The sequence below is a fragment of the Adelges cooleyi genome, unplaced genomic scaffold (genome assembly GCF_023614345.1).
Source record: "Adelges cooleyi isolate 19-005CV unplaced genomic scaffold, UGA_ACOO_1.1 ACOO_flye_CR_arks_rails_tigmint_CR_PRNA_2, whole genome shotgun sequence".
Taxonomy (NCBI): domain Eukaryota; kingdom Metazoa; phylum Arthropoda; class Insecta; order Hemiptera; family Adelgidae; genus Adelges; species Adelges cooleyi.
Window position 1 is genome coordinate 3,719,243 of NW_026095860.1, and position 15,753 is coordinate 3,734,995.

Below are 15,753 nucleotides of genomic sequence, written 5' to 3' on the forward strand. Positions count from 1 at the left end.
AAGTTCAACGGTCTTGCGGGTCGTTGGTTATCGCGTTCAGAAACCATTGCATTTAAATATTTTTGGAAACTGTATTTTATTATTCAACTGTCGAGAAGCAAAAACTTAATAATTCGATTTAGAAAAAATTAAGTTTAAGCTATTTTCTAATAGGTGGTACGATATTTTTTTTAGCATACATTTTCTTATCAGGTTTATGTCTTTAGACTTAAGAACGTTAGTATTTAAAACTTTCTTTTCTCCATAATTACACAAGATTTTTGGAACAAAAATACAAATTACCTATTTTATTATTTTGGAGTCCACAAAAAGTTAACTAGTCTAGTCTAGTTTGTTTCAAAGTTCTTCAAGAATCAAGAATAGAGTAAAATCTTCAGGCAACATTTAACCATTTTGTCCACCAAAATAATAATAATAGTCAAAAACAAATATTTGGCTTAAAATTATGATTATATTTATATATTTGTATAAATATACATACTTTATACTTAAGATATAAATATTATCTAAACATGTAAACATGTATAATAATAATAATAATAATAATAAGGTAGCAAAGCTAAACCTGCTAAACTCTATAAATGTTTAAAAAATAGCAATAATAATAATAAAACAAAAAAAAAAACTAGAGAAAAATCTGTGAAAAATATTATACACGTACACTCACAAAATATTCACCTTAATAAATATCACTAAAATATAATTTTTCCTTCTTAAAAAGAATTATACAAAATAATATTTGAGCATTCGGACGTGTTCTACATAACCATCACCTTTCATCATACAAAAACTTCTCATGGCAATTTGACGAATAATTAAAACAAAACAAAAATATATTTTACGAACACAATTAGTAAGTAAAAAATAAAACAATTAATAAAAAAAAGCCTCGTCTCTTTGTAGTATTAATTTGATTTTTTTTTTTGTTTAATAATTTGATGACAATATATAATAGTGTTATACTTCATTATACGGCCGTCATGCCTTCAACGTTCGTCCCCTCCGTAAAAAATATATATATATATATGTTTGCATAAAAAAAAAAAAAAGGAATTACAGTTTCGTTCGGAATCCGAATCCGAATAGAGATTACGTCTCTGATTCAATTCGTTAAGATATCTATTTATGATTAAAAGTTAGTTTTCGGAAACCGAATCCGAATAGAGATTACGACTCTGATCCAAAATGGTTTATATGTTACAGTGTAAAAAAAAAAAAAAATATATATATATATAAAAAAATATTGTCTTAAGCCGCAACAACAAGTCATCGATCATACACGTTTGCCATACATTTGTCGCCCAGTTTAAATTACCGACGCAATAAAATGTCAACTAAGTCATTACGGCGTTGCCACTGGAGCCCAAAACCTAGTACATAAAATATTTTTCAGTGTACATTAAATAAGAACTAACTAAACAACTAAATGGTACACAAACGCGGTTCTATGTAAAATGCAAAAAACGTAAATGTTAGTAATCGTTTTTTGGAACCGAGCGGAGCGTAACTGAATATTCCGCAGAATGTTTTTTTGGTTAAAAACAGTTAACTGGTTTCTAGTGCCAATAATATCAATTTCATTGAAATTACATCAAACAATAATAATTGTTAACAACTATGTCGGTCTAGTGGAATGATATTATACACGACATAAGTGCGTCGGACAACGCTCCGCTGGTATTACGGTACTAAAAAAAAAATAATAATAATAACGTTTTCGTTATACAATATTTTTTTAACATAATAATAATAATAATAATTAAATAAAATAGAATGGTTATTGATTGTAGTCTTAAAATAATTGTCTCGGATTGTTTAAGCGCTCAAGTGGTGATATTGCCGATTTCCAAGGCCTTCAACAATTCGGACCCTTGGAGCAGTTCGCCTCCGGCGGGAGCGTTTACGTCGTAGTCCTGTTCGGTCAAGTCCAACAACGAAGGTATGGTCGTACTGCCCGGATCCAATAGACAGGCACTCTTTAACCGCGATCGGTGTCTGGGTTGAGAGCCATTTTTGATAATCGTGTCTTTACTGACAGACTTGCTCACTCCGTCCTAAACACATACAGAACATAAGTTTATTGGTGGACAAATTAAAAAAGAATAATATCTCAACAATTTAAACTCGGCGTGTGGCAAAGTGATAGACCAGGAGGATAAATTGTATAGTTTGGGTAAAAAATTATTTTTAAAAAATTGTGTCTTCTCTTTGTTGTTTGCCTACGTCAATCAGAGAGATTGTGGTGAATTTTTGGTATTTTCCAGAAAATTAATACAAGCGACATTTTTGTCGGCTACAAGTTATGATAAAATGTTTGTATTACAATGAAATAATAATCAAAAACAAAAACTGTGCATTTGTTGTTTGCACATAATATGTGTTATAGCGTCAGACACACACATAATAAATTGATAATTCTAGAAATTTCAAATTTATGGCAACACCAATATGAATATATTTATTTATGTAAACAACATTGTGAATTGTTATGCTACTAAAATCTTTAGTGTTGTTGCCAGATAAATATTGTGTATCGCAGTATAACGTGTTAAATGTATAGAACATTTTTTTTTTCAAACAAATGCTTATACATGTTTATGCAAGGAGCATTAAAAATTCAACAAAGGAGAACACAATTTTTTTATATAATATATACATAAAGGACAACGAGAGAAATAAAAACCAATGTGTATAGTTTTTTATTATTATTTAACAAAATTATTTTTAAAACAAAATAATCAAATATAACAACAGTAATTATATAATAATAGTAATAAGTAAATTAAACAATAGACAATTCAAAATATATATATATAAATATATATATGTACGTAGTAGATCGGCGGTGGTTGTTGCTACTAATTGTATTTCGTACAATTCTTATACTGTTAAGAGTCTCTTTTTTAACGATGGATACACTAGACGTGACTAATCCACAATCGTGTACATCTTCTACTGCTAATGTTAAAATGTCAAGCTATAAATTACAATATATGTTTTTCAAGTACAAAAATTCCCTGGAAATATTATATTACTGTAAGGAACTCTTTTACTACACTCTCGCAAACGGTTTGCTGAGTAATTTTATGTACGTGAGCACTTCACTAGGACAGAATGCCATACATACATAATATTCTAAATATGTCTAACTACGTGTCATCGTATTGTTGAGTGTATATGATTTTTTTTATTATACAGTTATGGTTTTTTTTTGTATTCGCCCTGGTACTGTGTCCCGGCCACAAGCTCTACCGAATAGAGCCGGCCACCAAAGACACCATCTAAATTTGTCACCTAAACGTTTCACCGATTAGATAGGGATGCTATCACTTTGCCGCCACGTTTTGGCGGGTTTGGGTATTATAAAAACGTGTTCTCTGTTGGACGGCCGTGCTTTTGGGTTTTTTCGACGTAAAGCACACATAACCGGCACTCACGTCGCATCCGCTCACCAGCAAATTCATCAACACGCTGTTGGACGTTCCCTGTTTGGCCGTCTCTTCCTGTTTGCACCGCTTCCACGACTGTGAGGCCGTCGTCACATTTGGTCCGACCCGCTTGACGCCTCCGTTGGACCTGGTATCCGTGGTGTCATCTGGTGGTGAAAATGGTAAAAGTCAAAACACAGGGCAAAAGGCGCTTTTCCAGCCCCACCCCCTCCTCCTACTCTCAACAGTTTTTATTTACTCACCTCTGGCGTCGGCCGAGCCCGTGTTGTACCGCTGATGCAGCATTTTGCTTATCGAACCCCAAGAGTCGCCACCGCCATCGGTCAAGCCGCCGCCGCCGTTGCCGCCACCGCTATCGAAATGCGGTCTGGCTGTGTTGCCTTCTGATTTCAACAGCTTTGCCAAGCTTGGCGAATTCGTGTCTCTCTTGTCTTGTGCCTTAACGGATTGTGGTATGTGCCTGTGAAATTCCCCAATCGTTAATTACTAATAACCTAACCTAACCAAACCAAACTTATGATCGTCATGCACCGATCGAACTTCCTTAAAGGGGTTCAATGTGCTGCGAGAGGTTATTCAACAATCCCTTACCAATTGATCGGTGTAGGCTTTGGAGACGGAGACCTCTCAGCTGGTCCCCACAGGAGGTCGCCGGACAGGAGCGGATACAGATCGTCCTCGTACATGGGTATGAATTGGTTTTTCAGCGACAGCTCCAGATCCAGGTCGCTCTGACTATTGTCCAGGTCCATTCCCAGCAGCGTCGACATGGTCGGATCGCACAGGCCCGGCGACTGCGACAGGTCGTCGCCGATGTGCTGCATTGGCGAAGACGACCGGTTGGAATAGACGTCGTGCATAGAGTTGGGGGGCATCGAGTCGAACGGGGCTAGGGAACAGTCCGTCAGTATGAGGTCCTCGAGGACGTCGGACATGACGAACCCGAGATGGTTAAGACCGCAAGTGTCCAGGGGCACGCACACGTCACCGGCCGTCGGCGCCAAGTGAGTCAGGTCTTCGGGTTCGTCTTTGAGCACTGAAAACACACAAAAAGAGCACATAGTTAGTACAAGAAGACTGGATAATGTCTAGTAGCGCCGGGAAGTTCTCATTAGCATTCCAACTACCCGGTGCTGGAGAAAACTGAGCTTTTAGCGACGACTCACTGGTAAGACCCGTGTCGTCGTCGGAGAATGTCAAGAACCCTTTGTTCATGTCTTCGGTTCTGGGGACGAATATCTTGGCCGTGGCGGCTTTGGGACTGTCGGAAGAAGCGGCGGGCTTCTTGCTTGGCGGGACGATGGCAACGGCCGGTGGTGATGGTGACGGTTTCGCCGGTTGGACGTTTTTCGGATCCAAATACACGGGTCCGTTGCCGGCCGGCAACAGGAAAGTGGACGAGTCCACCAGGCACTTGGGTTTGAACAGCTTTTCGGTGCAGGATTTCTTGACGGCGGGCTTTTGCAGCGGTTGTTCCCCGGAGTCCGGAGGAGGCGATGGTTTCACCGGTGCCGGTTTCGCTTTGGCTGGAGCCGCCGACGGCAATGACGAAGACGCTGCGGCGTTGGAGACGACTGCGGGATTAGATGACGGTGCTACGACGGGCACTTGTTGGGGCACCTGGCACAGCGAGTAAATGTCGTCGCCGTTTTCCACACCGCTGTAACAGAATAGCAGAGAACAAGTTTTAAAAGACCGTCCGCATCCTCACGACAAGCCTACCGCAATTTGCACGAGTCTTTTTCCCACTTGGCAACCGGACGGCCGAAAAGAATGTGCGCCAATTGGGACGTTTATTTTCGATTCGCCAGAAGTTCACGGTAACGTAACACGAGAGCGCGTCACTTGGCGGTTTTTTTTCATCTCTCGATTAGCAAAAGAGAAAGACAAAAAAAAACGCCAAATAAAAATACCCGTTGGTAAGGCGCAATTAACTCTCGGGCGTTTTTTTGGTGAAAAAAGTTCAAGGCCGTTCGGTAACCCGATCTTGTAATAACGCCGGCAAAGCGCTTTTTTATTACCGCGTGTGTTGCTCTTATCAACACAACCCGGCAAACGGCGTCTGTTGTACAGATAGAAACAATCTGGCCGTTAAACGAACGGCAACGTTTGGTGTAATAGCTAAAGAAAACTTTTTTAAATAAATTATACACCTTATACGCATATGTATTTATCGCGTTCCGTCGGGGAATTACATTTGTTGAATAGGGATTAACCCTACACGAAATTCCAAGCCGGGATAACAATTATTACTCGGCCGGTAAAAAGGTGGTTTAACGATTTTGTCGACCGTTCGGTGTGGGCCCGACATACGCGGTTGCTGCACTTCTCGGAGGAATATTTATAAATAAACAACTTGCGGTTCCTTCGTACTATATGACACTACTGCACTACAACACCTCCACCACCGCCTATACTACTAATACTACTACTACTACGCGGATCACGAGACAAACCACTCGAGTAAAAAAAAAAAAAAATATTCAGGCTGTTGAAAAAAAAAAGTAATAATAAATAGCATTCAATTGTCGCCGCGTCACGTGAAATTAATAGCAAAACGATATTAGCAACGCGACGGTTATCCGGGTTCAAAGAGAAATTTTGTTTTTGTTTTGTCAAAAACGGATTTCCGCTAAAAAAAAACAATAACAAAAAAAAACCTCACACAGTCAATTGAAAAACTTGTGGTAACAAAATTACATTAAACCTCCCAAGGCGTCAATCTTTTGGCCAAATCGATCAAACGACAACATACTGTTAGACACATCAGCTAATAAAACGGTTGTTTTACATCGGATATCTCGAGAACCTCTAGTTAGTCGTGTATAATCTAAATTGTTTTAATAGTATACTATTTAATAATTGTACTATACCAATAATCGTTACACGCGGGCTCGTATCAGTTCGTATAAAACCCACTACGGCGTGTCCCAAAACTTCAACAGCGCACGGATCACCGTTGATTATTAATTAGTAAACTTGAACCGTTTATGAAAAAAATATAACGTTTTTAATTTACATAAAAAAAAATAGTACAAAAACTGTTTCAAAAAAAAAAAAAAAAAACCCACGTCAAAAATTCTTTAACGAAATTAATATTATAAACAACAGCAACAAAAGTTTTGGTTTTTACACATACTATACAGTGTATTATATACTTTGAGACTGTAGTATACGTTACACATTGTTACCCACAAGTACTCGGTCGTTTTTATACACGAATTGAGTTTGTGTACTTAAGCAAAAAAAAAAAAAATCATATTAATAAAAATAATATTAATGAGCGCGACGACTATATTATATTACGTTGGATAATCCACGATCGGTTACATCACACGCCGTTTGTGCCGCGTGTGCGTGTGTTATTTTTTTTTTTACTTTACATAAGTTCACATAATTGTGCGCAAGGCCGAACAAAAACAACAGAAAAAATTAAAGCGTTTTCATTAAAAAAATAATAATAATAACCACGTCGAACAGAGACGGGACGAAGGCGGTAACCCGGTTAAGAGAACTTAATAAGAAAAATTTTTGCAAATCAATTTACCGTATTTACACATTGTATTTGATATTTTACTTATTTACACACAAAACGGCGATGCTAAGTCCCAAAAGCGTCCGCACCGAGTGGGAAACGACAATAATATTACATCATACGCCTAAGTATAGATATATATATATATATATATATATATATATATATTTTTGTATACTAAATAAATGAAAAATAAATAAAATTCGTTAGTTAGGATCGATGCAATTACCTTTTAGACTTGTATTTACTACTACTACTTCTACTACTACTACAACGGTGATAATAATAATAACAGTGGCGATTTTTTGGTTTTTAATAACTATTATGTACAATTAATAGACTAACAGGAATGATAAAATAAATATATAAAACAAACAAAAATACCGTTTAAAATCTTAGTAATAATAAGGTGTTTGTCATTGAACACCGACAACGACCATGCGAATTAAGAAGAATATTGTTTATTTTAAAATTAAAATTAAGTAATTATTGAAAAATAAAACGACGGGCGGAGATCACGCGAAAGTTAGAACAGCAAAATAGCGCAACTGGCAGCCAGCACGCAACTGAATTCAAGTCTAGACTAGACTAGTCGACAGCTGTTGCTGACAGAGTGACCACCGTTGGCAGCGCTTACCTACCAGGCAATAGAAACGGCTATGGCGCCCCGCCGCCGCCTCTGCTACCGGTATTTATTATTACTGCTTTATTTTTTTTCAATCACTTATCGTTTTGTCAAATTTATCTAATATGAAATAATAATATAAATAAAAATCGTATCATCTACATTTCACGTGCACAATCTCCAATCAATAGATATCACACACACTCACACACACACACATACAGAAGAACACTAATTTATTATTATTACTATATTAACTATCTGCATAAAATATACCTACCAGTCAATAATGAGTCGATAACCTCTGGAGAACGTACAGAGGCGGAGAAAAAAAAACTATTTATCACTTATTATAATATATTGTGCAAATACTTGTACATAACAAAACCTGCACAGTTAATGAGGTTTATTTTACCGACAAATCGGAATAGATTTTTCGCCGATTCTTTTCCTATTGTAATTTGTAATACCCGATAATTATTGTTATTAGAGCCATTTCGGAACGCCATTGAGCCAACAACAATATTATATATTATGATCAAAGTGTCATAATAAAAATTACAATAAAATACATTCGTCCATCGTTTCGTACGTAATATATTTTAAGAAATGACGTATCGACGGACGACGAGCCAAATCATTAACAACGTTCAACAGTATACGAAAAAACACATACACACACCAATTACAATACCAGAATCGATTAGCATACAAAAAGTGAGAACGGGGTGAACAACTTCAAGTTTGTTATTTTTTTCGTCAATAATCGAGTTTTACTTTTATCTAAACGCAACTTGATTTCTGTTTAGTACGAATACCGACTGTACGGGAGTTATCATGAATAATAAATAAATAAAAACGAAAGAACATATACCTACAACACAGAGGGTGTGGGCGTTAAGAAAATAACTTGACAAACATTATCACTCTTATTATCCTAAGTCTGGGCCAGTAGAGCGAGTTTTTAAAAGAATAAGATAATCTTAACTCAATCGACAACTCTTTAAACAAAGATCCTTACAGGAAATTTCAACTGCAAAAATGACAATACCAATTTGCACATGTATGCATATTAGCTGGGAAACATATATATATATATAATTCTTTCAGCAGTTTCATTATCAGTTTTTATCAACAATGGACAAACAAAAGTCAAAACCAGTATCTATATTTTTACGGCACCGTTCGATGGAAGACTTAATGGTTTTTCTCCAATGGAATCTGAACCGAGACGTTACCACAATGATTATTACTACAAAAACGAGACCACGACAGCATTATTGATAGTTGCAATCCTTTTTTATGGTGCAATTAACAAATAAGACTCATCGACGGACTTCAGTAAAGATGTATTTAAAGATGATTATTTTTACGAGATTAAAAAGTCGTCAAATGCGAGCAAGTTGCGTGTAGAAAGTGTCGCGTTTAACTTTCACATTAACTCGTCCGCAAAAGAAACATCCTGATTTTGAAAGAATCTTAAGTCTTCATAATTTACAAACAATTTGCAATAATACATTTCACGTACCAAAATTATCTTAGGTAAAGTTTAGAAAAATGAATTTGTCTTTAAAACATAAGACCAATTCTAAAATCAGACATAAAATTATCGCACCCACACACAGTGTAGAAAAAACACAAATAATTCCAAAATATTGTTTTAAAATATACTTAAAGGTTACAGCCTTGAATTTTGGTTGGTATTCAATGGACGTAATTATATGAATACTAAAAACCCACAATTTAAAATTAAATCTCACTTCCACCGCTGCAAGACAATAGTTAAATATTATTATTAATAACGCATCGCTACATATTAGTCTTGTGATTATTGCGTATAAAAAATGTATTATATAATGCATCTTGGATTCATTTTTTTTTTAGTGTGTCTGCTGCGTGGAAAAACAGAAAAACCGGAAAGTCGTGAAATGAATAAGCGACAAGGGATATCATAATAAAATAGCAACGCTTATTATATTTAACCATATAGGAGTGCTACAACAAATCCAGTACCGCAGAATAAGTCCATAACTACAGCCAGAATCCAAACTACTCTTAGAAACGGAATATGATGACATTTAGGGAAAGTCACGCTTAAGTACTAAACCGTTTGAAAACCGATAAATAAACGCAGCGTTCTTATCAACGCTAGAGACGACGTTCGATTCGAATGTAAGTTAGCCCAACATTAAATAACCCAAACATTAATGAACGGATTCGCAGAGACTCTGGAGTCCACAACAATGAACCGAAGACCTGTAACGGTGATGTCAAAAACAAAAAACACATTTCTATAACATTTTGAAGTTTTCATCGCACGATAATTAACATTGAAAACGTGCGAGATAAAAAAAAAGGATAGAAAAATCTGATTTTTGTTTACAGCCTCGAAGGCGGGTTTTTAAGAACTGCTAGAAAACTATTTTAAGGTCTTAAGATCTAAAGAAAGTTTTTTTTTTAATTAATTAATTTTTAAATAATTATAAAAAATAATTGGTACTTGTTCCGAAATCGTGTTGTACGGTGTAGTTTTCTAAAATATAATTTCATCGAAAACTTGAGATTAAGCCTTCTGAACAAATTTTTATAATTTCCATTAAAATAACATGTTTTACAGAAACTTGAGATGGTAAATGCACTTAAGGAGTGCTAGACATATTCAAACACTATAAAAAATTAAGTCAGAACAGTCCAATAAGCCTAAATTTGTAGTTTAATTTTTAGTGGGACATTTATTAATTATAACCAATTTAATAAAACTAATTCAAACTTGCAAATTTTTGAAAATAGCTAACACCCTCTGAGTTGCGCCAATGCCACACACTAATACTGGTTGGCATCCGTTTAATTTTAATCTATGGGATCTAGTCACATGTGAGTAAATTAGAAATATTTTAAGTCTACAGCGACAGTGACGTTTTCTTCAGACAAAAGAAAATTATAATTTAAAAGAACTACTGTGATATATTTGAATGTTTATGATCGATTTTTTTTTTTGTATTATTTAAATTTACCAGTGTGTATTGAATATGATCGGGCAGTATAATAAAGTCTAGGTCGTTTGGAATGCGACTGAGGAACCCGACTATTTCGGTGTAATTCTAATGTATTATCCTTCATATAATATATAGCCAAACCAGATTTTCCCGTATTTTCGTCATAATAGCCTGTTGCAAACCAGCGCGTCGTCGATCAAGACAATCTGGTTCGAGTGTCAGGTTATTTGGTTTGTTCAAAAGTCTCACAACGAGTATATTACACTTTGCATGGCCTCATGGCTTATTCCACAACTATATACTACTACCATTACTATCACTGCTGCTACTACTACTATTACTACTATGCCAACAGTGCAGCATGAGCCATTAATAAGTGGTTACGTATAAGAAATTCGCGTGTACCATTTAACATAAAACATAATATACCAATTTCACTTTCGATTTTGCAAATTATTATCGAACGATTTGAAAATGATTCGACCCAAAGATTCAATAGCGGTAACGTTAAACGGACAACACGTTTTTCTGTTGACAATAATGTGTTAACGAGTTCAAAGTATGCATTTGCATCATTAAATTCAACGTTAGAGCTAATAATGTACGACGTAGGTAAAAGTGATTTAAAAAAATATTTCGCAAGAAAATCAAATGTATTATATCTTTTTAGACCCCGGCAAGAGTTTTATCTTAGAACCGTATAGGTACGATATTAAATTATATTATTACCCACGAATTTTGTTACATCATAATTAATTAACAATTATCATTCATAATTTATGCTGAGCGTCGATAACGTTATTAGTGATTGGCCAACTATTGTTGTGTATCTGCCTAATATTTTCCTTGTTCATCACAAAAAACACCGATAACAACGTTCATTACCATTAGACTGCACGTATATCATACGTGTATCGTAGAATCGAGATAAAATACAGCTTCGTATCGAAACTTAAATATTGATTACCTGGCTGTTTTAGCCCTAATAATTTAAAGCGAAAACACTATCAGGCACAAATTATTGCAGCACTTCCTTTATCATTCTCCTCTTTCAATTTCCGTCCATTAGGCTCTGCAGCGTTACCTGTATTTGCATTTTCGAGGCGAGATAGAAACCATTAATTATGCATCTACTAAACCTACTATTTAGTTCATATTATTATTGTTTGAATAATATATTATAAACGCCTGACAAACGTCACAAAACGGGTTTTCCGGAGCTTGCACTTTGTCGCTGACCTATCAATAAGGAAATCCATTTCCGCCAGGACAAATTATTGATTATATGATCGTAGTTCCAGTATTAGAAAAAACTTAAAGGTGTACACGCTAAGAAAACTCCAAAACCAAAGAGCTCGATGGGGACGTCTAGTGAATTTATTTATCTAAGCTCTCTCATAGATCATCAACTCATATTTTCTCAAATCAAACCGTAAAACAGAACAAAAATTAACAACATTGAAACAATAGTTATGTCTAACACCACAAAAACAATCACAGTATACATCAGTGAGAAGTTAGCAAAGTATGGGGATCAACAAAGTATACATTTTTTGGATCACCGTCAACCAATTGATTCCGAGAAATCAAGAAAATATTCACTAAAAGGCAAGTTTTTTTTTACTCGATATTGTTTTAAAAGTGATATTTCCAAATGAAATTTCCCAAAATAAGGTTTAACGACAGAGTTCCTCTTATTCACTATTATGATCTAGATCACTCTTTGAAAGTTCTCCAACGTATACTTTTGTTTTATAAGCTGGAACTTATGAAACTTATATGTCTACTTTTAAATGCTATATTTAGGTACAGCACAGCTGTCGTGAATATAATAGGACTGCATTTAAAATGTCAAAACCAAATTAAATGGGAATTCCACAAAACAGTTTTATAATGTTGAACCATTTTTGTTTCCACCAATACTTTTACGTGATATTATACTTAATCCGATTCTCCGGTTTAACAAAAAAAATTAAGCATGTTTCTCTAATTGTTGTTATTCTTTTTTGTCGTCTATGGAGAAAATTGTACATTTACAACAAATGCATTAGCGTGTAAGCTTTCATGGAACAATATTTGTTTTAATTATGTACAAAATTGTTGGTCAATAGACCTCAGTACACATATATATCCATTTTGGCTTTGGGTTTGCAAACGTTCCAGAAGTCTTACATCTTCCATCTTCAGGGCTGTGTTGCCGTGCCCAGTTTGAGACATGCAAGCTGACGGATTTGGAAAATAATTTAAAAAATATACTCAATGCAAACTAAAAACAATGAACAATTTTTTATTGTTTTAAAGGTAATGGATTCGTTTATACACAGTTTTGTCCGTTTTAACCGGAAACGTGATGGACATGACCATATTATGTAACATCTTTCGTTTAACCCTCGTCGTTCAAACCACAAATGTTTCATGTCAGTAAGAGTGAACCAATAACATTATTGAACGACATAAAAAGCAGAAAGGTCCGAGGTGGAAGCAGTTTATAGACAGTTGGAATATGAATGATTCTCTTTGTCAAGGACACTATAAAAATTGTTAAACGGCCACCATGTCGAATTTAAAATAATATTTCTCGGACGAAACGAAAAACGTTTATATTTGCCAAGTTAAGTGATAAACGTTATTTTAACGCCAATTTTATACGATCGACATGTGGTTATATGGTTTTGGACCTTATTCTAAGTACAATCGTTTTCGATTTATTTATTGGTTAATGTCTGAATAAGATTAAGCCATAGTGACACTCTAAATATTATGTTCATTGACATCAGTCGGCAATCTTGATTTATTGTTTCGGCGACCGACAACGCTACTAATGGATTTCAATTGCCACTGGCAATTTTATTTTTATGCGTATAACTCATCCCTTACGTTATTATGTAAATACACAATACTTTAGTTTAGTAATTCATTTTCATCCACACGCCTTAAAACGGAACAAACGAGGAGAGATAATATAATGTTACACACACAATTGCTGTCTTTTAAAAACAATTATCATAAATATCAAATCACTAATTTTTTACGAGAATAATAATATAATTAAAAAAATATCATGTTTGTAAACACAGTCACAGCGCAATTAGTACTTATAGCTGTTTACTTCACAACTCTTCAGTTTCTATATAATAACATAATTATTTTTAGATTACTAAAAATGTATTGATAAAATAACATGATATAGAAAATCTAGACAGTTCAAAACATATTGTATAACTTAACTAATTATATTTTACATTATTTACTATAAGTATATAATATTTTTTATTGCCGTTAAACAAAATAATATTAAATTTATATTATGTATTATTATACATATAGTTTAACTATATTGTGTGTTTCTATCACCGATGTCCTCGTATATAATGTTATTTGGCGGTTTTAAAAAATCGGTTTTTGCATTAAGAATACCATTGAATCCATTGTTATTAACTTGTTTGCAGACATTGTAATTTTCAAGTGTACTAATTAAGGTGTGTATTATGCATAATTGTGCATAATTTTGTACATTATTCGAGTTATTGTGATTTGGAAATGTTTTTTTTTTAGTCCGATTTCAACAAAAGGTATACTCTTCATGTCTACTTTTACTTTTTTTGACATGTCTATTAATTTTGCTCTCACATTTTTATTGATGCATACCTCTTAATCCTTATGGTCCTTTTGACTATTTATTATTTGCTAATTTTTAATAATTAAAGTTTTAGTAGCATTATTTACAGGTTTAAATGTAACTTGTACTTTGTTACTATTTTTGTTTTTGTTAAAATAAACTGTGATACAAACCAGGCAATATACCGCAATAACGTTTCCAGTTTAAACAACGAAAAATGAATTCATGGCTTCAAAACAATTAAACAAAATGTCTATTAAAACCACAAACAGAAAAAAAAATCAACTGAAGAAATACTACAACAAAAAGACACTAAGTAAAAGAGATCTGTTAAACGTAAGAGTAAAGAAATCACACACATTTTGATTAGATATTTTTTTTGAAATTTGTGAAATAGTTATGTAAAAATTTGAGTAGTTTTATGTTATTTTTTTAGTACTTGTACTGTAGAAAAACTGTGCAGGAAAATACACTTATAGGAATTTTTTTTTGTTTTTTCGATGATGAATACTGAATTGAATTTTTATCAAAAAAGCACTTTGTATATATTTTGTTGGGTCCGAAATAAATTATCATTAAAAAAAACAAGTATAGGTACACGTTATCACTACAATATTCTACTTTATTACTATATACTACTATGCTCGATCGAATGGGTATGCAAAAATGTAGAACCCCGTTTGTAGTTTTGACAGTTCATCGTAAATAAAAATACATTTAATAATAATAATATATTCAACTTCACCTCTTATATTTTCATAATATTAACGTTCATGAATAGCGAAATCGTGGCAAAAACAAAACGTTTACTATATTATTGCGACCAGGCCAACGATACTTAGTTTGATAAAATTGAATTAAATTAATGTATATTCAAATAGCAGCTAAACCTACTTGTCTTAACGGTATCGTATAAATAAGCACATTATACATAAGTATTATTACTTATGTATAATGTGTAGGTATTATAATGAACAAAAAGTTAACACGATTTCAAAAGTAATATCAAATTGAAAATATCCTCGAAACAACAGTATCAGGTCGCATATTACAATTTTTCAATTGAAATTTTATAAGTAACTCGGATAGTCGTTCCCAAGTCTTAATCGTAAACGGTATAAAAAAATATCTACAGTATTTTAGTTGATAAATAACAGTTATCGTTTTGTTAATGAATGATTTATGAATTTAGAATTACATATAGTATTTGTCAACACTATTGAATTAATTTCGTGTGTGTACTGTATGCTTATTTTTATTCGAGTTTCCGTTTCGAACTACGACCGGACTTCAATGGACACGTCACATGCGATAATAATTTATTTAATGTTTTTATACTTAACAACGTCTACAGACGATTTGTCAATAGCCGTGGCGATATTTTAAAGAGAAAAATATCAAAAGACGATCTTCCGTGTGAGTACGCAGCTGACAGTCATAAATTATGTCTGTGTCCGTAAAAGCCAATTTACAACTTCTTCTCTTCTGGCAAGTTATTTACACTAATTCACAAATTTACTACATTTAAA

The 15,753-nt window shown here is 33.9% G+C and overlaps 1 protein-coding gene across 2 annotated transcripts in view; it reads right to left on the reverse strand.

Annotated features, from left to right (window-relative positions):
- Window positions 1–604: 604 nt before the first annotated feature.
- Window positions 605–15,753, reverse strand: part of LOC126833267 (protein similar-like) — a 43,754-nt gene continuing 28,605 nt past the window's right edge. The window contains exons 8-12 of one of the 2 annotated variants that reach the window (XM_050564499.1): window positions 4,616–5,109; window positions 4,041–4,485; window positions 3,692–3,909; window positions 3,453–3,595; window positions 605–2,054 (exon numbers count right to left, since the gene is read on the reverse strand). In XM_050564499.1, coding sequence (XP_050420456.1) covers window positions 1,824–2,054; window positions 3,453–3,595; window positions 3,692–3,909; window positions 4,041–4,485; window positions 4,616–5,109 — 1,531 coding nt within the window. In that variant the 3' untranslated portion in view covers window positions 605–1,823. Of the gene's footprint in view, window positions 2,055–3,437; window positions 3,596–3,691; window positions 3,910–4,040; window positions 4,486–4,615; window positions 5,110–15,753 lie in introns of both variants that reach the window. The other variant, XM_050564498.1, reaches the window with a different exon arrangement.